The 26,674-nt window shown below is 41.2% G+C and overlaps 1 protein-coding gene across 1 annotated transcript in view; it reads left to right on the top strand.

Moving 5' to 3' along the window:
• Positions 1-26,674, top strand: part of LOC137617871 (FAD-linked sulfhydryl oxidase ALR-like) — an 81,970-nt gene that overhangs the window by 39,989 nt on the left and 15,307 nt on the right. The window contains exon 3 of the mRNA XM_068347820.1: positions 10,970-11,165. Within this exon, the coding sequence (XP_068203921.1) occupies positions 10,970-11,165 (196 nt within the window). The remainder of the gene's footprint in view (positions 1-10,969; positions 11,166-26,674) is intronic.

Raw genomic sequence — 26,674 nt, 5'->3', positions numbered from 1 at the left:
AACGACCTGGGACCGAACCCGATCTCGTATGGAACATCCTACAGACAGGCGTCCAGCTAAGCTACCTCCAGTGCCCTTTGCTACCTGGGGTGCTTAGCAAAGCGTTCGCCCATGTGACTCTCCCCAACGCTTCAGGTTGTCCTTGTTCAGAGGCCCTCACTGCTTACCACGTCTGGCCTAGGCTATCCTCTGGAGCAACAGGAATCTTCAAGGCTTCCATCTTTCAGTATAGATCCTGGTGTTCGAAGCCAAGTGATTCACGAGTAGAGGTATCGGGATTGCGAGCAAGTGCAGTTCCAACACCTCCGTCTCCAGCTTCTACCCCTTCTAGCGGTAGGCCAATACCCTTCCCAGAAGGGTTTAAGGAGCCTCTTGATAAGTACGCCAATGTACCTATTAGTCCTGATCGCCCGCTTCGCTTGTCGAAAGAGCATCTCTAGTTTCCCTAGAGGCTATCTCCTACGACATCCCAGGCTGCTTAAAGGGTTCCTCCTAGATGACGTTCTCCTCCTCCTGGATTCTCTAAGGAAACCCAAGACTCCTCGAAGGGCACTGAGCTTCCTTCCAGGGTTAGTGCCTCCTTGTCAACAATACAGAAGTTCTTGGGTGTGGCTCCTCCACCGCTACAGCTCCCGACTTTTCCAGGCAGGGCTACTCCACGAATTCTTTTAAGAGTCTGACTAGAGTTTATTGCATAGGAGCTCTGATTCTATTAGGAGATCTCACAACCCTGTTGACAACCCTGACCTACTCCAAGCTCTGGATGTGTGCCTGGAGGTAAACGATGCCATCGACAAGGACAATGAATATCTCCCAAGGGCAGCCAGTCCGAACTATTACTCGGAACAAGAGACAAGAGAGTTGGAGCATACCTTCTGGCAGGTCCTCTCTTGCATGAGGGCCATTAACAACCAGTCTACTCATGGTACCATGACCCAGGAAGGGAAGAAGATGGTTCTTGATGAGATCTTCAAAACTCAGAGGCCCCCAAGACTTGTGCAGCTTTGCCCTGGTCTAAGGGCCTGACAGCCGCCAGAATGAAAGCCATTTCTCAGGTAGCTGGATCTTCCAGTTCCTTGAGGGCAGGTTCCTCCTCGCAATCTTTACCACTTCCTTTTGTGTTACAAAGGAAGTACTATGAAATTGAGAAGGAACCACATTCCACCATGTCCCTTGACCCTACGTTGGAAGTCTCTAACGAAGGGTCTTCCCACCCAAACCCTCTCCGCGTTGAGAGCTTCCTATTCGTCAGTTGTGTTCCTCAACATAGAGTGAGGCGCGAAGTACAGTACACCATGCTCGACCTATGGTAGAAGTCTCTGGGGTACATAATGTGTTTCATCGATCTTTCAAAGGAGTCCACAAGGAAGTCGTTAGAGTTTTTCCTATTGTCGGGTACCCGAACTCTTGAGTTTTTATCGCACCATGTTGTCAACTTGTAGGTGAATGCGATCCTCAAAAGGAGGGACACCATCATAGTAAAGTTCCACAGGCAGGTGCCAAAATTGGAAGTGTCACATTCACATTTGAGGAATTCCACGCTTGTAGGTTCCTTTTTCTTATTCCCGAGGAGATTGAGAGGGCTGCTGAAAGATGGAGGAAATCGTCGAACGATTCTCTCCTCCAGAGGGCCATAGGGCCATGGCGGCCAAGCCTTACGGAAGACTGTCCCAGTCTTCTCGTAGTCAGCAGATTACCTCCAACCCCTCGACTTCGAGGTCCTATGGGCCTTCTAAGGTGTCCAAACATCCCTTTCAGTCCAAAGACCAGAAAGGGGGCAAGTCCTTTTTGGGAAAGAAGGGAGCTAGAGGGAGTGGCTGAGGTGGTCGCTCCTGCTAGGAACGGCAATCTTCATCACTGACTACCTGTGAGGGGATGCCTGCAGTGCCTTTGGCTGAGGAGATAGCATTACGGGGCAGATCCCTGAATGATTGAGGTGATAGCCATCGGGTATCACGTCCTGTTCATTCAATCTGGGGATCTTGATAAATCTCGAAGTCATCACTGCTTCCTTCTCAGAGACTGGTATACCTTAGTAGGATCATAGACACCGTCTAACAGAAAGTCTTCTCGTCAGACGAAAGAGTACACAGACTAGGGGAAGTGGTTTCACCCTTTCTTAGACAGGAAAATCTACCGGCTCATCAGCAGTCATGTCTCCTAGGTCACCTAACCTCTCTTCTCTTATCTAGTTCCAAACGGCCTCCTCAGGATAAGATCCTGCAATGGCAGCTAAAGTCCCTGTTGAACCAACACTCAGATCTGCCAGACACACAAGTTGCAATCACTCGGGAACAGATAACTGATCTACTATGGTGGCTAGCAGACGAGAACCTTTGCAAAGGTCAAGATCTCGTTCCTCCTTTGGACTTGATACTCTATACAAACTCATCAAAAGAAGAATGGTGGCCCACTTGCTGCATCACACAATCTCCGGCCTTTGGTCAGAGTCCGAAAGGTACCAGCATATTAACCTCTTAGCTCTTCATCAGTTCCATTAGTTGCTGGCAGGTCACTCGGTGTTGATGACCGACAACACCACAGTAGTGGCTTACATAAACAAATAAGGCGGTACCTTTTCATAGCCTCTATGCCTTCTGGTAGTAGAGATTCTCAGGTGGGCAGAAGAACATCCGGTGTCCCTATCGACTTGCTTCATTCCAGGCAAGAGGAATGTGCTCGCAGATAATCTGAGCAGAGCAACTCGGATAGTGGGCTGCGAATGGTCTTTAAATCCTCTAATAGCCAACAAAGTCCTGACTTAGTGGGGGTACCCCGACAGTTGACCAGTTCGCAACATCTCTGAACAGCAACCTTCCCCTGTACTGTTCTCCAGTCCCGGACTCCCAGATTCTATGGTGAGTTGCATTTCAACTATGGTGGGACAATATCGATGTGTATGCCTTTATCCTGTTCTGTCCGATGAGAAGACTGCTCAACAAGACCAGAGCATTCAAAAACCTAATGATGGCCCTGGTAGCTCCATTATGGCATCATGCAGAGTGGTTCCTGGACCTCCTGCAACTGCTAGTAGATCTACCGAGAGAACTCCCTAAATGACCAGAACTACTCGAACAACCATACGCAAACATCTTTCACAAGACTGTCCAGTCTCTGACTTCACGCCTGGAGACTATCTAGCATCTCCTCTCTCAGAGAGGCTTTTCGCAATAAGTTGCTGAGATTGTCCAATCACTTGTGAAAGTCCTCTGCCTCAGTGTACCAGGCTAAGTGTACGGTCTTTAGTGGTTGGTGTCGTGGAAGGAATATCTCTCCACTCATGCCATTATCTCTGTAATAGCGGAGTTTCTTGTATACCTTCGTGAGGAAAAACTTTGTCTCCACGGTGAAAGGTTATCGCTTAGCGTTAAGCCTTGTCTTTAGGCTGAAAGGAGTGGATATTTCCTCATCGTTGGAGCTTTGTCTACTTGTGCGTAATTATGAGATCACTTTCCCTCAGTCAGAGATCAGGCCTCCTCCTTGGAACGTGGTTCGTGTTTTATGAACCATTATGCCATGCAACTGATCAAAATCTCACTTTGAAGATGACGTAACTGCTCGCTTTAGCCTCGTCAAAGCGAGTTGGTGAACTTCATGGCCTCCCTGAGTTTATTGCAACAACTCAAAATCGAGGGGTACTGGACCCTAGATTCGGGTCCTTTCAGATTATAAGTCTACGTTTTGTAACCAATGACCCAGATTAACTGTTACTATGCTCAGTGTGGAGTTTGAGATATTATCTTAAACGCACTGCAGCAATATGGCCCAGACTAGCATCTCTTTTTGATAGTTCTGGCAGGGTAAAGAGGAGGATTGAAAAAAATACTACTTCATCTTGGATACGCCAACTCATTGAAAGAGCTCTAAACCCCAATCCTCCTCCGGCTCGAAGACCTAGAGCCCATGATGTCAGGGGCATCAGTATGCCCCTGGCATTCAAGTGCAACTTTTCCGTGTTGCAGATATTACAAGTGTTTGTGGAAACGTCAAACTACGCTCACAGCTCACTATCTAAAAGACGTGACCCTGAGGAGGCTCGATACATTTACTATCGGTCCTGTAGTGGCTGCTCAACAAGTGGTTTAAGAGTACATCAGGCTCCTTTTTGAACAAGAAGCAGAGGGTTGAGGGCATTGGTTACACGGGTTAAGTCTTGGATGAAGGAGAGTATGTCTGGCATTTTCCTTTTTTCATCTTCCCTTCCCTTGGGGTACAGTGCCATTGGTCCCTCTGCAAGCTGGCTTCAACCTGTGCAGGTAAAAATCTCTTCCCTTGTGTAGCCTAGTATAGTAAAAAATTTAATATACTGTCCACATCCCCATTGCTTCCCTCGAGGTATGCAATGGGCAATGTCTTTGTTTATATCCTATTATTATAAACTCGTAATGTACCGTATTTTCCGTGTCATAAGACGCTACAAGTGGTAAGACGTACCCTTAAATTAGGAAGGCAGTTTTAGAAAAAAAAATTTAGGATTTTAAAAATTTCTTGGCACAAATCCCTATTCAGCGATTCTAGCATGATTATTGTCTTGCACAGTAACTTTTCTTATTTTGGGTGAATTATGAAATGTTTAAGTTAATATCAATTAGCTATATGCCGATTATCCCAATTTTATTACATATTCATATAAGAAACCACGAAACCAGTCGTAGTTACCACCACAACTACACGTTTAGTCAGTGTTTGTTTTTTCAAGTGTTTACATGAAAGCAGTGTTGCCAAAGGTGTATAAAATTTTGTTAAAGAGGTAAAATTCTAGTACTATTTCCCAAATTCCTCATATAGCCTATAAATTTTCACACAAAATGTAATTATTTATTAAAGAAATCTAGACATTCTTTTAGGTGGAATAATTTAGCTACTGTTCAAGTGATTCTAGGCCTAGTTACTTTTCTGCAAATTGGTAATACTGCAATTAACTCACAGAAGTTTTTTCCAAGTTCGTATTCAGCAAACGTCTGTTTTTATTATTTCGTAACTCAGGCAACAAAGTGGTTATCAATATATTGCTTTAATACAAAATATCAACCAAATATGAGAAAATAGATAAATACTGCATAAACAACTATTATGTCATAGCGTAGTCTGCTATGAGACCATTAATTGGCATGTTTGCTTGTAGAAGAGGGTTAGCGAGTTATCAGCTGATTACAAAAAAAAAAAAAAAAAAAATTGCTAATGTACTTCATTAAAGGAAGTGTGATATAAAAATAAATGGATTTATTTCATATGAATGATAATTGTAGGTTTATATTCTCTCTCTCGTCAGTTTGAGTGTTTGTATGTCAATAGTTGGGTATTTGAAGGGTATAAAACTCTATTATACAACTTTTTCTCAAGTGTTAAGACGTAAGGTGATTTTGGGGGGCATTTTTCGTGAAAAAAGGTGCGTCTTATGACACGGAAAATACGGTACTTCCGTAGACGTTCATATGATATCTCTCACGACAATAGAATTTCTCAGGTCGCTACCATACTCACTTTGTATAGTTAGTGAGGTGGCAAGGTTTTCCCTCGACCACAGTCATATACTGTACTAGGTAAACTCGGGTCAATGTCCATGCTAGAAATAGGACTCCCACCCTTCTAAGAGTGAGTCGTCCACCTAAATAACGGAAGGCTTGTTAGTAAGAGAACAAATGACAAATTCTGAGATAATTTGTATTTTTCCATAACTAGTACAAACCTGTAGTTATTTATATGAATTGGCCCGCCATTACCTTTCCCCCAGTAAGTCCTGCCCGCAATCAAAAAGTGACGTAGATCACAGCTGTGAGAGTATATATAGGTGGCTGGGTATCCTCCAGCCACCCCCTGCCTACCTTCTCAAGTGGTTAGGCAGGGTTGCCACCTCGCACATTTAGTATAATGGCTACCATCCAGCTTTGCCGAAAGATAATCCACATAAGTGATAACAGGTTTGCATTAGTTTGGGAAAAATACAAATTATCTCTGAATTTGTCATATTTTACCACAACCCTCAGATCGTGGCAAGAAACTTGAGAAGCCTGCGTCCCGGTTCACACTAGGGAGAAACTACCTGTAAAAAGTGGAGGAGGTGCGAACATGTCGAAATGCAACTCCTAAACTGGTATTGCCAATCATACTGGATAATTCTTAAATAGACAGGGAAATCTCATGATTCGAAAGTTTATGTATACGAAAAACTCATTCTACAAAATTACATACGAAGATATTTTTGCCTCCTATTACAAAATGATATTCATGATACGAAACAAAATCTGTGCTGTTAGGTTAGGTATATTGAATAATTCAAATGTATTTGGCTCTATTTCTTCTATGAAAAAAATCATGTTACGAAAGCAACTCCGGAACGAATTAATTCCGTATACTGAGGTATTACTGTACTTCCTTGAAGATGAATGAACTAAAATTTCTCAGTAAGCATCCGAATTCCAGTGGTGTCATGAAATCCTCGATTCTGACTGCTTGTCTGCCCGTGTTGTTCAGGGAGGAGATTGACCTCAGATGTCAGGATGCCTGAAAACTTCAAATCAATCAATCAGGGAGGAGATGCCGAATACTGGTTTGTTCCGTAACTGGAATACAAACCTACGCTATTTATCAGAGATTATTACTTATAGCGAAGCTGAAAGGACGAGCCATTGAAATTTCAGAGAGGGTTTACTACCCATTCCACCAGTTATAGGGGGGGTGGGGGGCTTAGCAAGAACACAAACAGAAGAAGCATGGTCCGGTTTAAAGGCGAGTCCTAGGTCATGGTACCTGCGCGAGCTGAGAAAGTCACGCAGGGGTAGATCCGTTGCCCATGAGAACTGGGAAATGCACATGGACCAGTGCGCAATTCCAATTCTCATCTTGCGGTTGGGCAAACTGGAAGGAGCGCGCTCTACCAGTTTTGCCTCACAATCATGGACTTGCCCTTCGCAAGTGCACACAGATAGCAATTACATTTAAGAGCTGAAAGGCTCTGATTTTGCAGCTCTCACCTTGCGAGCATACGCTCCTAACAGGACAAACTGGAAGAGGTGTCCAAGCCAGCGCACCGTACTAACCTTCTTCTTGCAAACGCTCGCCCTTGTGAAGAGGGATGGCAGGTAGCCTCCCCTTCACAGACCGACCATCCTCAGACTGTCCCACCTTTGATCAAGACCATACTAGGTAAGGCCTTTCTGTCAGGGATCAAGTACCGGCAGAGCTTTCTTCCAAGAGGCAAACTGCTAGCACCAATGGCAAAACGGCTTGGGCATCTAACATTCCTCGAGGAGTTAGTGCCCCACGGCTGGCTCCGCATACTGTCCTTGGGTACCCTAGTACCAGTGGGACTCGAACAGAAGAGAGACCTGAGTTGGTGGGTGCTAGACACCAATCTCCTCAGAGGAGCAGATCTCTCTCCTCCCCTGGATTTGTTGGTCTTTATAGACGCTTTAAAAAGAAGGGGTGGATCATCTATTACACCTGATGGCATCTGGAATTTGGTCCGAATCCGAAAGGCTGTGCCACATAACCATCGGGAAGTGAGGACAGCCTGCCTGACCCTCAAGTACTTCCATTAACTGCTTTCAGGGCATTATGTAGTGCTAATGAGCATCAACACTATATTAGTGTCCCACTTAAACAAGGAGAGACCTTGTCACAGCACCTATGCCTGCTAGCTGTGAAAATCCTCAGGTGGACGGAAGGGAATTTGGTAGCCTTAAAAGCATTCTTCATCCCACGCAAGAAGAATGTGCTGGCGAACAATCTGAGCAGGAGTAGTCAGATAGTTGGCTCCAAATGGGCATTCGACCTGTCCATGACGTCCCTAAACTGGAATTGTCGGTGTACTTCTCACCAGTACCAGTACCACAAGTGTACTTGCAGAATGCTTTTCAACACCTGTGGGACAAAATGGATGTCCATGCATTCCCTTCCTCCTGCCTAGTAAGGAGGTTATTGAACTGGGTAATGGCATTGCAGATCTAGCACTGAGCCTCTTAGCTCTGCTGTGGCAACATGCAGAATGGTTTCCAGACCTTCTACATCGGCTCATAGAGGCACCGAGAGAGCTCCCTCCACTTTCCGAGTTACTCAGACAACCACATGTGAAGATTTTTCACCAAGCGACACCATCGCTATGTCTTCACACCTGGAGGCTATCCGGCAACTACTCGCAAGAGAGGCTTTTTGAAGCCAGTTGTTAGGCGCATGGCAAGATACCTCCGGGAGTCGTTGTCTGTGGTTTATCAGGCGAAGTGGTCCGTCTTTCGTGGTGGAGGTTATGGACGGGGTATCTCTCCACTCAGTGCCGGTATTCCAGCAGTACTGGAGTTTTTACTGTTCCTCGAGGGGAAAAACTCACTCAGTGTCGGTGGGGAAAGGCTTTTGTTCATCCTTGAACATTGTCTTTGAACTGAATTGAGTTAACATTTTCTCCTTGATGGAATTGTCACTTGAACTGAATTGAGTTAACATTTTCTCCTTGATGTAATTGTCACTCCTCATATGGAACTTCGAGCGTTCCTGCCCTCAGTCAAAAGTTAGACCACCTCCTTGGAACGTTGTCAGGGTCTTACGTTCTTTGAAAGGACCCCCTTATGAGCCTCTACATCAAGCCTTGGATAAAGATTTGACCTTGAAGACAGTTTTCTTTTGGCCCTGACTTCTGCAGGAAGAGTCAGAGAGCTACAAGTTCTTCCATTTGACATCACCCATTCAGGGGGATGGGTGGCAAGTCACACTCAGTTTCACCCATGAGTTTGTTGCAGACCTAAAATTCGTCTTTAGCGAATCCTATATTCGGGGCCTTTCGGATTGGGAGTCTCCGATCGGTAACGAACGATACTGGTTGACTGTTACTATGCCTTGTAAGGACGATGAGGTTATATCTCGTAAGGATGAGAAGAACTCGACCCTAGATCATCAAGTTGTTCGTCAGCATGGGGAAGACCAATAGGAAAATCACGAAGAACGCAATCTCCTCTTGGATCAGACAAGTAATAGAAAGGGCACAGGCCTCAGACACCTCGGCGACAGGTAGACGTCCCCGTGCCCATGATGTCAGGGGAGTAATACTTCCTTGGCATTCCAAAGAATTTTTCTGTTCAGCAGATACTGTAAGCAGGCAGGCGGAAACATCAAACAATGTTCACCTCCTGCTACCTGCAAGACATAACCCATAGGAGCCTAGACACATTCTCAATAGGTCCTGTGGTGGTTGCTCATAACGTGATCTAAACACCTTAGCTCCCTTGTGGGACAAGTATCAGAGGTTCGAGAGCGGAGATTACCCATGGAGTAAGTTTAGGATGAATGTGGAAGTGATTGGCCACTTATTACGTTATCTTCCCCTTTTGGGGTGCAGCATTCGGGGAACCCTGCACAGCTGACCTTGTTATTCTGTGGGTGAGCTTCACCCTCTTTGGACAACCTCATATACATGTATATATGTGTTATGTCCCCGTCCTCCTGTCAGGGGGAGGCGGGAAGAAATATACATTGGTAGAGGGCACAGCCCGAATAGCTACGATGTATGTTCCAACAGATTAATTCCTTATTCTCCGGCAATGATTGCCCAGGCTGTCAATGTGGTGCAGGATCCCTCAAGGGATCACTATACAGAGGCCAACTCGGGACAGTTGCCAGCCAGTTGGTTTGGACTTCCACCCACCTAAAGGTGAATCTCCCCAGTAAAGAGCGGAAGGTTTGTATTTTGCACTGGAACAATTAATAAATTTGGAAGTGATTTGTATTTTTCCTAGCAATATAAACCTGGAGCTCTTTACACATACTGACCCGCCAGCACCAACCCCCTGAAAGTCCTGCTGCAATCACAAAAGTGACGGTTAGTCATTAGTGCTTGTGTGAGCGGGAGGGTCAACCTACCCCGCACCCACCCTCCGCTAACTAGCGGTGGGTAGATACACCCCGACAAAAAGTTTATCGGCTATTTTCAGCTTTCGCCGAAATAATACTCCTCAGTAAAGAGCTCCAGGTTTGTATTGCTAGGAAAAATACAAATTACTTCCAAATTTGTTATATCAACAAAACTGTTATTCTTAAGAACATCAAGTTCACCCAAATTTTATAGCTATTAACTAGGATTTTGTTCATTTGTTGTAATACTTGTAAATAGTAACTAGTTTTGAAAGTTTTCTTTTTTCCAAGGTAATTTCTGACAGTATATTTCATTTGATTTAAATCATAATTATTTTACTCTGATTTAGATCTATTTAAATAATTTGAAACAACCCTGCTGTAAATACAATTATTAGTTCTTTTACAAGCACTTTATTTTAATTACCTAGAAGAATAAAGACTTTGTGGTCTACAATATTTTATGTGTTCCTTTAACCTTATTATGGAATAAGGTTAAAGGAACACAAAATATTGTAGACCACAAAGTCTTTATTCTTCTCCATTCCTAATTCTTTCCTTCCATTTTGCTGTCTAGCCTGCAAACTTTTCATTACTCAAACCTCTAGCTTTTACCCTTATTGCATATGAATGCTGAAATGCCTCCAAGGACTTTCAATCCTTCAAACTCCTTCGAACTTACAATAATAGCATGTTATAATTTGAAGGTAAAAGTGGAAATTAAGAATTATAGTTTAAAATATACGTATGTATCTGTGTAATGTTCTATCAGTACTTCATAGCTATGGAGGCTGAGGCAAGGGACATAAACATAATTATAAACTTAGATGACAATTAAATTAATTTGAAAATGACTTCAACCTTATTGGAGGTTTTACTAATGCCAGTTACAGTTTTTGACAATAAGGTCTCCATGGACCACTAGGCATTAACTCTGATGTAAAAGAAATTTTTGGATTGAGGAAATTACTTGATGATTTTGTATGTAATACTGATCCATGTTCCCCAACGTGGGAAACAATGATTAAGACTCCATCATGATGATTTAACTATTTTTATTGCTTTATTCTAAAGTTTCCATGTTTCTTTATATAGTGCATTTTGTTTTTTACACATTTTTGTATTATAGGAGAAGCTGCCAAGTATGGTGGATGTCCTGCTGATAGTGTTGCTCTTGGACAAGGATCATGGAGACTTCTGCATTCCATGGCTGCCTACTACCCAGTGAAACCAACAGTAGAACAGCAGGAGGATATGTCTACGTTCATCAAGATATTTTCCAAATTTTATCCTTGCCAGCCATGTGCTGAAGATTTTAGAGACTGGTAAGTTTCTATGTTTTCCATATTTTGATAAGTCATAAGAAGAAATTGGAGTGACATGCTTTTACAATTTTATGAAAAATCTGAAATAAAATGTAACATGCCTAAAAATTACTGTACTCGTTGAATTAAAATCCTCACTTAAATAGGGGCTTTAGTTGCAAATCTCTGTGGTATAGGATTTACTGTATCACAATATTTATTGAATTATTACAGAATAACATAGTCACTTCAATGAGTATAATTTTTTTTAACACAATAATAGTCTTTTACCGTTATTCAGAGAAAATTCTATAAAATTCTCTCTCTCTCTCTCTCTCTCTCTCTCTCTCTCTCTCTCTCTCTCTCTCTCTCTCTCTCTCTCTCTCTCTCTCTCTCTCTCTCTCTCTCTCTCTAATATATATATATATATATACAATGTATATATATATATACATACAATGTATATATATATACATACAATGTATATATATATATACACACACATATATATATATATATATATATATATATATATATATATATATATATATATATATATATATATATATATATATATATATATATATATATAGTGGTACCTCTACATACGAATGTCCCAACATACGAAGTAAAATTCGACCAAATTTCTGCCTCGACAACCGAAGTGTTGCTCCAACATATGAAGTAAACATTACGCCATTGAGCGTCGAGTGCTCAGTTCTCTGTTCTTGTGTGTATCGTGTGGTTGTCCTCTGTTTGATCTGTTATTAACAGTGCTTATTTTCTTCCTTTTCTCACATTTCCTTTTTGATTTTACCTATAATCATGGTGCCTAAGAAGCTAAGTTTCAGTACAGGAAGAAGGCAGTTCTTTCATTAGAATTGAAGCAAGAAATTATAGAAAAACATGAGAGCAGTGTGCATGTGAGTGATACTGTATGGCTTAACAATATGGCCGGAATAGGCCTATGATCTCGAGGATCATCAAGCTGAAGGCAGCCATTAAAGCAAATAACCATCGAAGGGGATCACCATTATTACAAGACATCGTAGCAATACCCTGGAAGAGATAGAACGCCTTTTGTTGATAGGGATAAAGGACAAGAGATTGTTGGCAACGATTATTTGTGAGAAGGGCCAGCGTGATGAACAGAAAGAGAGAAAAAAGTGAAGCAAAAAAAACCAAGATAGCATTAACAAGCTCTTTTGAATAAGACTTCTCTCTTTTTCTGTTTCTCTAAACATAGCATTAACATGTTCTTTAAATAAAATCTCTCTCTCTCTCTCTCTCTCTCTCTCTCTCTCTCTCTCTCTCTCTCTCTCTCTCTCTCTCGTTCTTCTTCGCTGTTATAGTGTTAGATACGTCTATTATTTTTTTTCCGAGAGAGAGAGAGAGATTGAACAAAAATGTGTTTAGAGTACATATGATTTTTAACAGCGTCAATGGGTTGAAAAACAATTAAATGTAACTAAGAAAGTAATAACTGCTAATCTGAATTCCTTTATTAACTAAAATAAATATTGATACAAACACACTCGTGTCCGTATGCACAAACACACACACACAGGTGCAAGAATTGCTACGCAGTAAGAGAGACGGTTGGGGAAGAGGTAGAGATGGTGACTGTGATAACATACCGTAACTCGTCACTGAAAGTGATGAAAATGAAAAATCAAAAAAAAAAAAAATGTAAAAAATATGAAATATAAAAATAAAAAAAAAAAATAAATAAGCTAAGTTAGATTAAAATTTCCGTAGTGTAAGTTACAGTATGTTATCGCAGTCACCATCTCTACCTCCTCGCCGATCGTGTCTCCTCGTGCGTGTGTGTTTGTTTACGCATACGCACACGAGTGTGTTTGTATCAATATTTGTTTTAGTTAATAAAGGAATTCAGATTCGCTGATATTGTTTTTTTAGTTACATTTATCTGTCTTTCAACTCGTTAACGCTGTTAAAAATCATATGTACACAACACATTTTTGTTTAATCTCTCATTTTTGTTTAATCTCTCATTTTTGTTTAATCTCTCTCTCTCTCTCTCTCTCTCTCTCTCTCTCTCTCTCTCTCTCTCTCTCTCTCTCTCTCTCTCTCTCTCTCTCTCTCTCTCTCTCAGAAAAAATTAATAGACATCTCTAACACTAACAGTGAAGAAGAACAAGAGAGAGAGAGAGAGAGAGAGAGAGAAAGAGAGAGTGTATTTATTTAAAGAACATGTTAACACCATGTCTACCTTCTCGCCGATCATCCGTCTCCTCCTGGCATAGCAAATCCTACACCTGCGTTGGCCTGTCTTTAAGGTAAAGTGGCAGTAAAATACATTTTTTATTTATTATTTCTTTATAATTATCTTTTTTACATGCTTCTTTCATATTCTGCAGTTATGTTATTGTTATGTGTAATTATGTGTAGCCATTTATTAAGGATTTATTATGTGTTTTTAGGCTGAGGAACGAATTAAATGAATTACCATGTATTCTTATGGGAAAATTCGTTTCTACATCCGAACATTTTCTACATCCGAAGTCGGTTGTGGAACGAATTAAATTTGTATGTAGAGGTACCACTGTATATATATATATATATATATATATATATATATATATATATATATATATATATATATATATATATGTATGTATGTATGTATTTATGTATGTATTTATATATATATATATATAACGGATTTTGAGCGAAGCGAAAAATCTATTTTTGGGTGAGATGGCCATGTCGTCCTGATGGAAGTTCCTATAGGGTAGCTTCCTAGGGTATATTACAACGACGGCAATATTCCCAGAGAATTTACCTTAAGGTACCAGAATTCTAACTCCTGGAGCGAATATCCCTCCTGAAAGGGATATCGCGACATATCAGAGGACGTATTCTTGACACGCCACATGGCAATCTGCATCCCGAACAGAGATTTCATCTCGCAGGAGGCAATTGGCAAGAAACGAATTCGGGAAAGAAAAAGGGGGAGCCGCTCCCAAGGTTCCCTATCTCTCCTTTCGTAAGCGTGCCTGGCGCCAATCCTGGCGCCATCTGTATTCCTTGTAGCGTACACGAGGTGCTACAGATACTGTATGTAGGGAGGGGTCCTACAGCCCTTTCTTAGAAAGGCAAGGGCGGGTCCATCAGGACGACATGGCCATCTCACCCAAAAATAGATTTTTCGCTTCGCTCAAAATCCGTTTTTTGGGCTCAAGCCATGTCGTCCTGATGGAAGTATACCAGAGCATTACTGTATCTGTGGATTCTCAGAACGTGCCGTACTCCCCGGAGGTAATTTTTCCTGGTCGACTAGACCTAGAGACCTAAGATGTTACCGTTATACATCTTTTCAACTAACTATAAACCATGTTAGAGCTTCCTTCCCCCTACAGGGAAGAGTCCTACTAGACTCTGGAAAAGTCTCGAAGAGTACATATACCTATGTATGAATACCAGGCAAGCTAATATAGTGGTCTCGCCCTATATTAAGTAATGCATAGTTTGTAAAGAACCACTGCGTCAATATGAAATATCGACCAGTTCTCCGCACAATACTTGTATTGGACAAAGGTTTATATCCGCATAGGAGGAAACTAGTAAAACCGCCATCGTCCCCTTATGGGACGGGGTCCTCCCGTTAAGGGAAAGCATAAACCAATGCAACATAGCTTGCATAAAGGAACAATTCTATTAGAATTATCCCAGATAAGGTACATAGAATGAATGCTCAATTATACCAATAAATTGACACAGGTGAAGGAGACGCAAGGTTCTCAAGAACAAGTTCATTGACAGACAATAAACAGACAGGTTAACCACAATTATATATATATATATATATATATATATATATATATATATATATATATATATATATATATATATATATATATATATATATATATATATATATATATATATATATATATATAATATATATATATATATATATATATATATATATATATATATATATATATATATATATATATATATATATATATATATATATATATATATATATATATATATATATATATATATATATATATATATATATATATATATATATATATATATATATATATATATATATATATATATATATATATATATATATATATATATATATATATATATATATATATATATATATATATATATATATATATATATATATATATATATATATATATATATATATATATATATATATATATATATATATATATATATATATATATATATATATATATATATATATATATATATATATATATATATATATATATATATATATATATAATATATATATATATATATATATATATATATATATATATATATATATATATATATATATATATATATATATATATATATATATATATATATATATATATATATATATATATATATATATATATATATATATATATATATATATATATATATATATATATATATATATATATATATATATATATATATATATATATATATATATATATATATATATATATATATAATATATATATATATATATATATATATATATATATATATATATATATATATATATAATATATATATATATATATATATATATATATATATATATATATATATATATATATATATATATATATATATATATATATATATATATATATATATATATATATATATATATAATATATATATATATATATATATATATATATATATATATATATATATATATATATATATATATATATATATATATATATATATATATATATATATATATATATATATATATATATATATATATATATATATATATATATATATATATATATATATATATATATATATATATATATATATATATATATATATATATATAGAAGAGGATAACCCAAAACTTTAAGCATAAGTATGATAGTAAACAGAACTTGTTTATCTGAAAGAAAAAACATTAAATGCCACTTTTAAGATACCGAGGTATCAAAGTCATAAAAGTCTGTATTACAAATCAATGATATTAGCGTTAGAAACGCTCGGCACACATGTCTGCACTTATGCTAGGTTCACCTTTGGAAATGGAACAGTCTACATGGGCATTCAGTGCCCTCACTTAGTTTGTAGTACGGTATGTAACTACACACTCACCCTGGAATTAATCGTCCCAATTAAAACCACTGTTCCTCGCAGAGTTAAACAGTAGGGTTAACGACGCGACCCACTGCTACCATAGATCTCTTTAGTTCCTCTACTTGCTTTGCATAGTGGCGAAAGAACACTCTGGAAGACTTCCAGCCAGTGTATGAACGGAGATGTTCAAAATCCATACAACTAAAGAAATTTAAGGATGAGGCAACTTTCCTCGGATCGTGACCTGCGGGTGTACTGTCAGGATCCGCTCTGCGAATAAAATATGTGATTTTCGCTCTGAGTTGATTCAGAGATAAATTTGAGCCTGATGTTTCTCCCCTGAATAGTTGACCACCCTTGAAGTCTGAAGTTCTATGAAGATAGACCTTTAGGCATTCTACTGGACATAGAGATGCATCTTCTTTCAGAGGGCAGATTCTCCAGGGACCCCACCTGTTGGTGGGTAACTCATTCTTGGCGAGAAACGTAGGATCCGGAAACAGGTTCAGTTCTCCCCCATCCAGGAACTGAACACGACCTGCCTCTCTCGAGAGGGCTACAATCTCACTAACCCTGGCCCCGGACGCGAGTGCAAATAGGAAAATAACTTTTTGTGTCAAATCCTTTAACGCACACTCTTCATTGCTCAACAGAGAAGCGAAATGAAGAACTTTGTCTAAAGACCATGAAATGGCCTTTGGAGGTGCTGAAAGTCTGAGCCTAGCGCAGGCTTTCGGAACTTTATTAAAGAACTCGTTACCTAGGTCGACCTGGAAGGCATATAGAATGGGTCTTGTCAAAGCAGACTTACACGCTGAAATCGTGTTAGCTGCCAATCCTTGACCATGGAGGTGGATGAAGAAAGATAAGCAGAAGTCTGTCGAGATCTCCTGCGGATTCGTCGCCTTGACAAAGGCCACTCATTTCCTCCAAGATGACTCATATTGCCTTCTAGTAGATTTGCACTTATATTCCTCTAGGAAGTCTATGCTGGCTTTCTAAATCCCGAAACGCTTTCTCACCGCTAGGGAGAGAAAATCATGAGCTGCAGGGTCCGGGTTTTCTGTAATGAAGCGCAGACAGTCGACTTCTGGACTCGCTGGGTCAGAACTGGATCTGGTAGCGGTACAAACTTCAGCTGTAGTTCCAATACCAGGGGGAACCACACGCTGTTCGGCCCACTTGTGGGCTACTATTGCCGCTACCCCCTTGAAGGATCTCAGTTTGTTGAGGACCCTCAACAGAAGGTTGTGAGGAGGGAACAGATAAATCCTGGACCCTCTGTTCCAGTTGAGGGACATCACGTCCACTGCTTCCGCTAAGGGGTCCTCGTACGGGGACACGTACAGGGGCAACTTCTTGTTGTCTTTCGTCGCAAAGAGGTCTATCTGCAGTTCTGGGACTTGATTCAGAATGAAGGAGAATGATCCTGCGTCTAAGGACCATTCCAACTCTATCGGTGTGAACCTGGATAGAGCGTCCGCTGTCACATTGCGGACTCCTTGAAGGTGAACTGCCGACAGGTACCACTTCTTCTTTTCCGCCAATCGGAAGATGGCCAACATCACCAGGTTGAGAGGTGGTGACCTCGATCCTTGTTGATTCAAGCATCTCACAACTACCTCGCTGTCCATCACCAACCTTATGTGGATCGAGTGACGCGGGGAAACTTTCTTTAAGGTAAGGAGCACTGCCATAGCTTCTAGAAAGTTTATGTGAAAGGTCTTGAATAGCTTGGACCAAGTCCCCTGGACTTTTTTCCGATGAGAGTGACCTCCCCATCCCTCCTTCGAGGCGTCTGAGTGAATCGTCCCCGACGGGGGAGGTGGCTGAAGAAGAACCGACTTCTTTAGATGTCTGGCTTGGTACCAAGGCCTGAGAAGAGTACGTAGCCGAAGCGGAACTGGTCTTCGCAGATCTCTTCGCACGTTTGATGCATAACTTCTCCAAACTCCGGTTGCATCCTTTAGCTGTGCTCTTAGCACTGGGTCTGTCACCGAAGCAAACTGGAGAGAGCTCAGTACCCTCTCCTGTTCGCGTCTTGATATCCTTTCGGAATCTAGAAGTCTCTTGACAGAACCCGCTATCTCCTTCCTTTTCTTCGCCGGGATGGAGAAACGGTGTGACAAAAGGTCCCTGTGGATTCCCAGCCACTGGAACTTTTGAGATGGAGAAAGTCGAGACTTTTTTTTCTGTTGATCTTGAAACCTAGGTACTCTAGGAACTGGATCACTTGACTGGAAGCTTGCAAACATTCTGTCTCGGATGCTGCCCCCACCAACCAGTCGTCCAGGTAGGCTACTACCTGAATTCCCTTTAGGCGTAATTGTTTGAGAGCTACGCTCGCAAGCTTCGTCAAAATCCTTGGGGCTATGATTAGCCCGAATGGCATGGCTCTGAAGGCGTATAGTCTTCGTTGTAGCCTGAACCCTAGGTAGGGGGAGAGTCGACGGTTGATTGGAATGTGCCAATAGGCGTCTGACAAGTCTATAGAGACGGAATATGCCCTCTTGGGCAGTAAGGTCCTTATGCGTTGCAGTGTTAGCATCTTGAATTTGCAATACACTATGAACTTGTTGAGTGGCGACAAGTCCAGAATGACTCTGAGCTTTTCCGAGTCTTTCTTGGGAACACAAAACAGCCTCCCTTGGAATTTGATGGACTTCACCTTTCGGATCACATTTTTCTCCAACAGTTCTTGAACGTACTCCTCCAGAACGGGGGTGGAGTGTTGGAAAACCCGAAGGCCCGGGGGTGGAGTGCTGTACCAGCTCCAGCCCAGTCCATTCTTGAGTAGGCTGTGGGCCCAGGGATCGAAGGTCCACCGATCCCGAAATTTCAGAGGTCTCCCTTCTACCGGTATCATCCCACTTGGACTGCTGTCCCGAGGTCTCGCCTCCCTGACCATGACCACCCCTGAATCCCCTTCCCCTTGAGGGGCGCCCAGATGAGCCTCTGGCTGCCCCTCTAGGCTTTGCTCGAAAGGAAGTAGACTGCCCTTCGAACGATGGGGTGAATGCCGTGAACTGTGTCGACACGGCCTGGGGTACTCACTGAAAAGTGGTCGGGGTTTGTGCCACGATCTGGGGCACTGGAGGCAATGGCAATTGCAGTTGCTGTCTAACAGGCTTGGCTGGCCGAGACGGTAGCCTAGTCCTCATAGTCTTCCTCTTTGGTTGAGGACCCTCATCTGGGGAAGACTTTCTTTTGATAGCCAGGCCCCAATTCTGGAGAAGGTTTCTATTCTCCAAGGCGGCCTTATCAACTACTTCTTTGACCAGATCGGTAGGGAAAAGGTCTTTGCCCCAAATGTTGGAGGAGATTAGTTTCCTTGGCTCGTGCCTCACCGTAGCCGAGGTGAACACGAACTCCCTACAAGCTCTCCTCGCCTTGACGAAGCCATAAAGGTCCTTCGTCACTGTGGCCAGATGAGTCTTGGCCACCACCATGAACATTTCATGGACCTTGGGGTCACTTGCCATCGTCTCAAGAGTAGTCTGAAGAGACATTGAGGCAGCCAGTCTTTCTTTTGTCTCGAACTCTCTCTGCAAGAGAAAGTCAGACAGCTTAGGGAGGTCCTCGCCGAACTGACGTCCAGCGATATCAGCCTCCAACTTCCCAACTGAGAACGTAAGATGGACGTCCTTCCAGTCTTTGTGGTCCATAGGTAGGGCCAGCGACAAGGGTTTACACTCCTCCAGGGAGGGGCAAGGCTTGTCGGCCTCGACTGCTTTTAGTACAGCCGCAAACCCTTTCTGTAAAAAGGGGAAGGCTCTAGCAGGAGAGGACACAAAGGAAGGGAGCTTCTTGCTCAATGCAGCTGCCTTTGAGTTAGAGAAGCCCCTCTCTTTCAACGAGGATGAAAGCAGAGCTTGAGCCTTAGTATGGTCCATCACTATGACCTCCTTCGGCTCTGTCTCCTCCTTTGAAGCTGGTTCCTTCCTCAGCCAGACACATGGTTTAGCATCTGAGCACAAGGGAAGGTCTTTCACATTGAACCTCTTCTGGGGCCCATGTGATTCTGCAAGGCTCTGCATCCGCAGTTCCATTGCAGCCGCCTTCTCCTGATTCTCCTTCTGCATCTGTTGTATCATTCCAACAATGGAGGAGAGGGCCTGTCCCAGCTCTACTGGGAGACCGGCCGATGTTGAGGGAATAGGCTCCGGGATCTGAACCGGAGTAGCCGACACCTCGTCGACCTCTTCCTCTACAACGTCTGGGGCTTGAACTTCACCCTGGGCTTCTGCCAGGGGGTCTTCCTTCAGACGCTCGTCCACGACAGACATCCTGTCATCTAACTGGATGTCTTGCATAGCGACCGAGACTTCAGCATCCACCTGGATCTGAACTTGGGGGATCTCCTCTTGAGGCTGGGGAATCGCTGCATCAGCTGATGCCTTAGGAAAAAGATACGCCCTCATCATCTCGCTTGGAAGATAAGGGCCAGAGGTGTTCTTTTGGAAGCCCCTTACCCAGGTACGAAGCTTCTCCCTTGCTATATCCCTTGATTCCGCCGTCCTAGGGGAATCAAAGGCCTCAGTAATCAGGTTAGTGCACACAGTACATACCTGAGGGTCCCAATACTGGAGATCATCCTTGGAGACAGCGCATGCTGCGTGTCTCCTACAAAACTCATGTCCGCAGAGGTTCTTGCTGCGGACTTTGCAGAAAACACTTCCGCACTTCGGAGGGTCCTTCTGTAAAGAGAAGAAATTTCCATGAGTATCAAGTGAACTATGTATCACTGGGTATGCATAGTATAGCATAACAATTCATAAAGGAAAGACACACACTTGTGTTTCCCTCACAACCCATTGTTGCAGCCTTCCAGATAATAAAATCAAATGGTTAATCTCTTCTAGAGTAACCAATGCAAAGTTTCCAGAGGAAACAGGTGGAGCTCACACCTAAGCAATGATTTTAAAATCCTGGAAAATAGACAGGAAAGAACTCACTTTCCTATCTGTAGGGCAACAGCAAAGGACTTGTGCAAGAAAACACAAAAGTGTTAGAACACACAGTGCTGTACCAAAACCCATACTATAGTTTTCTTCTTACAGTATATGTTATACTGAAGAATACTGGTACAGTATAGGAGGTTACGTGCTGGCCGGCACACACCATAACTAGCTTTAAAGTATACTACTTAACAGCTATAAGGCGGCAGAACTCTGGTTCAAATGCATGTGCCGGCCGGCAATCCGGCACAGTGATTGCCGGCCGGCAACAGCCAATGCCGGCCGGCAACGGCTGCCGGCTGGCAACGGCTGCCAGCCGGCAACTAAACAAGGTAGTACCCAGCTGCCGGCCACACTCTTGGTGACTGGCAGACAAGGGCTGACATTAGCCGGCCGGCAAAGGTACAGGACCGATGCCGGCCGGCAGCAAAAGAACCAGAGGACTACACCAGACAAATAGGATGGATGCCGGGATAAGAGTGTACACTACCTCCAAGCCCGGCAATCCGAAAGAGTGCATATAAGGAAGGGGAGAATCTAATTCAGGCTTCCTGACCAATGCTGTCTGGCTCTACAGGCAGGCATGGATGAGGGACCAAGGGAGGTCCGGGCAGCACTCAAAAAATAAGACCCTTGCCGGCCGGCAGCTCTGCCGGCCGGCAAGGGGCTGAGTCAATTCCACATCCTAACTTAATCTAGGTCCAGATGTAGAACGACGTACAGTAAATATAAGACCCTTGCCGGCCGGCAAGGGGCTGAGTATATTCCACATCCTAACCTAATCTAGGTCCAGATGTAGAACGACTTACAGTACTGTAATGGCTAGGCCATTACGGAGATAGAGGGGGAAGGGACAAAAGAGGGTCCAACAAACCTTGCTTTAGTGACGGATCCCCCGCAGCCAAGAAACTTATCTCAGCCTAAGGGAGATCCAAGGGGGGAGGCCAGCAATACTTGCCAGCTCCCAGAGCACCAAAGCAAGGAAGGTGTTGCTACTCCCAGGGAAAGAAACTTATCCTTCCCCGAGAACAACAACAAGGACTAGTCTGGTAGATCACAAAAGAAGGAATCATATCCACAGAAACCTTCGGTAGTGACCTAAGGAGGCTAAGCCACCTTTGTCTGTGTCAGGCCAGCGAGGGAGACTCTACCCCAAGCCAGACAAACACAGACTCAGACTAAAAAACTCTGTTGTTCTGTCCCTCTTTGAACCAGACTTACTGGAACAGGAAGGTACAGTAACACCCCAGTATAGTTTTATCGAAAATTAATTCGGAAAAAACCACTTAGGGATAAGCCCAAGGCTTAAACAGAGGGAAAGGGATTGCATACCTTCTCCGAAGAAAAGAAAGCAACCGGGGAGTATGAGAAAGTATACTAAGGCTCCATAAGCAACTTAGCCTAGGCACCAAGAGCATCGATTACCTAAATCACCGAAACTCACTCGTATACTATCTTGGAAATATTCCACACAATCTTAAATGTATAAAACATAGCCTAAAGCTTCAATAAAATTTTAATACACTCGGAAAAACCAAAATCATGCATGAAGTACTAGGACCAAACGACTAGGCTACATGGCCTAGCGTAGGCCAGAATGGCGAATACTTCGCCAAAATAATACTAAGCACGAAAGGAAATCCTATGTAATGCTAAATAGCTAAAATTTATTAAAGCAAAACAACCGGGAATGTCGCTCTGACTAACTAAACTTATACCTAGCGAGCGACAGCGTCCATGACGCCTCCGGTAGGCTACGGCTCTTGTAACAAAGATTGAACCTATTAATCACTCAAAAATTTACCAAGAGCCTACATTTGTACATAAAAGACATGGTACTCAACTTATCAGAGGCCGACGAAGACGGAGAAGCCATGAAAAGCAGAATAAATCCAAGATTTGCGAGAAACACAGGAAAAAACACCGAGTTGTTAAGGTACGCAAAAAGGAATACAGATGGCGCCAGGATTGGCACCAGGCACGCTTACGAAACGAGAGATAGGGAGCCTTGGGAGCGGCTCCTCCTTTTTCTTTCCCGAATTCGTTTCTTGCCAATTGCCTCCTGCGAGATGAAATCTCTGTTCGGGATGCAGATTGCCATGTGGCGTGTCAAGAATACGTCCTCTGATATGTCGCGATATCCCTTTCAGGAGGGATATTTGCTCCAGGAGTTAGAATTCTGGTACCTTAAGGTAAATTCTCTGGGAATATCGCCGTAGTTGTAATATACCCTAGGAAGCTACCCTATAGGAACTTCCATCAGGACGACATGGCTTGAGCCCAAATATATATATATACATATATATATATATATATATATATATATATATATATATATATATATATATATATATATATATATATATATAATTTGTATATATATACATATATATATATATATATATATATATATAATTTGTATATATATACATATATATATATATATATATATATATATATATATATATATATATATATATATATGTATATATATATATATATATATATATATATATATATATATATATATATATATATATATATATATCTATACATATACATATATACACACATATATATATATATATATATATATATATATATATATATATATATATATATATATATATATATATGTATATATATATATATATATATATATATATATATATATATATATATATATATATATATATATATATCTATCTATACATATACATATATACACACATATATATATATATATATATATATATATATATATATATATATATATATATATATATATATATATATATATATATATACAGTATATATATATATATATATATATATATATATATATATATATATATATATATATAAATAAATATACATATACATATATATATATATATATACATATACAGTAGACCCCTGGGGTATGGTGTCCCCAGCTTACGTTTTATTCACGTTACGGTGTGGAATACAATGTTTTTTCGTCTCCTCGTTACAACATTTTCCCCCACCTTAAGGCATCGAATTCCAAAATTCAAACTTGGCGGTTTTTACGTGTACGATGGCGGTTTTTACGCGTACGACTGCACGAGTCACTCGCCTACCACCACGCTCATACGTCACTGCATACTTCATTAAGAAGCTGGTCTGCTATTGGTCGGCTTCATGGCGTCACTAAGATGCCGGTACGATATTGGCCGAAATCCCCCCCACAATGCCTGAGAGAGATGCTGCCTCTCTCTCTCTCTTTGTTATACGTGCGCTCAGTTCAGAATCTTGTGTGCGTTTCGTAAAGACTCGATCTCGTGTGATTGCTTACGATATCGTATTTTTTGTGCATTTTAGTGCTTAATTCCAACTTTAATTCGTTAGCCATGGGTCCCAAGATTGCTAGTGATGTTAAAGGGAGAAGTAAGAAGATGATTACTATGGAAACGAAGCTGGAGATAATAAAGAAATACGAAGGCATGTGCATCGTTACCCTCGCTAGTACATATGGCCGTAACCAGTCAACGATTGGTATAATCATCAAAAACAAGGAAGCCATTAAAGTAAGTAGTGTAAGTCTTCTAAAGGCATGACTGTCCTTGCCAGTGGAAGGAGCTCAATCAACGACGAGATGGAGAGACTCCTTCTACTATGGATTAAAAAGAATGAAATCGCTGGTGATACAGTCACGCAATCGGTAATTTCGAATAAGGCGAACGCCATCTTTGCCGATGCGTGGAAGCCCAGAGAGACGGCGGAGATGAAGGAACGTCGCAGCAAGCCCCCCAAGAGTTCAAGGCTTCTCATGGGTGGTTTGATCGTTTTAGGAAGAGGACTGTTAATCACTCAGTCGTCAGGCATGGAGAGGCGGCCAATTCTGACAAGAAAGCAGCAGAAGAATTCTTCAAGACGTTTGAGAAAGTAATTTCCAGAGAAGGCTAAATTCCTCAGCAAGTTTTTATCTGTGATGAAAATGGCCTTTTCTGGAAGAAAATGCCCCGCCATACATATATCACAGCTGAAGAAAAGAAACTTCCTGGCCATAAACTGATGAAGGACAGACTTACCCTCACATTTTGTGCAAATGCCAGGGGACATAAAAATTAAGCCCCTACTGGTATACCACTCAGAGAATCCTTGTACCTTCAATGCACAAAACATCACGAAGGATAGGCTCTCGGTATTTTGGTGGTCTAATGGCAAGGCCTGGGTCACGAAGACCATATTTATTGAGTGGGTAAACGTCTGCTTCAGTCCTGCTGTCAAGAAGTTTTTATAAGAGAACAATCTTCTGGTCAAATGTCTCCTGGTACTGGACAATGCCCCTGCTCCTCCTCCTTGACTCGTGGACATCATTCATCCTGACTTCTCTTTTATCAAGGTTCTCTATCTGCCACCGAACACCACTCCTCTCCTCCAGCCTATGGACCAGCAAGTGATTGCCAACTTTAAGAAGCTTTACACGAAGCATCTGTTCAAAAGATGCTTCGAAGTGACTGAAAGCACTCAACTCACCCTCCGTGAATTTTGGAAGGGGCTTTTTGACATTGTTCAATGCCTGAAGATGATCGACAAAGCTTGGAATGAGGTTTCACGGCGCACCCTGAACTCCTCGTGGAAGAAACTATGCCCAGCTGTTGTGGAAGAACTCGACTTCGAAGGTTTCGAACCCTCAACTGAAGACGAGGCCGTTGATGATCCTGCCCCTGAGGGTGATGTTGATATTGAGGAAATAATTTCAATCGGGAGGTCCATGGGGCTTGTTGTCGATAAGGCTGACGTCCATAACCTTATCGGGGAGCACAGGGAGGAGCTTACGACTGAAGACTTAAGGAGTTGGAGGCAATGCAGTTGACAATCATTCAAGAAGAGCACAGCTCTAGTGTTGGCGAGGACGGGGGGTGGGGAGACTGAAGAAACAACATCGGCAGAAATAAGGGAAGCTATCGGTTGGTTTGAAAACTTTACAAAATTCATTAAAAAAAAAACACTAAAAAAAACTTCACACAGGTTGTCTTATGGAGACTGTTTATGACAAGTGTATGAATCATTTTAGAAATATGTTGAGGAATCGTCAGAAACAGATATTTCTCCAAAAGAGAAGTGTCAGAAAGCAAAGGTGTTATAAGTGATTCTATTAAAAAAGCTAAAAAAGAGTAATTTTATAAGTTCTATGAAAAGGAATCATAAAATTTAAAAAGACAAATAATAATAAAAAAGCATTTTTAATAGTAAGAATAAATTTATTAATAAGTGTACATAACATAATTAGCATTGATACGTTTTTATATCTGCCATCTCCCCCCTCGGCCTCCACCCACTACCAGCTCAAGTCACGTCACTCCAAAGGTAAATAAAATTTCATTTTTCCTTTACAGTACAGTACAGTATATAATTTTTATTTATGATGTTATTTATTTATATACTGTACAGTACTTGTATATTATATATAAGTAC

This window comes from Palaemon carinicauda, chromosome 24 (genome assembly GCF_036898095.1).
Source record: "Palaemon carinicauda isolate YSFRI2023 chromosome 24, ASM3689809v2, whole genome shotgun sequence".
NCBI lineage: Eukaryota > Metazoa > Arthropoda > Malacostraca > Decapoda > Palaemonidae > Palaemon > Palaemon carinicauda.
Note: the sequence above shows the minus strand (reverse complement) of the source record. Positions and strands in the feature narration are given on the sequence as shown.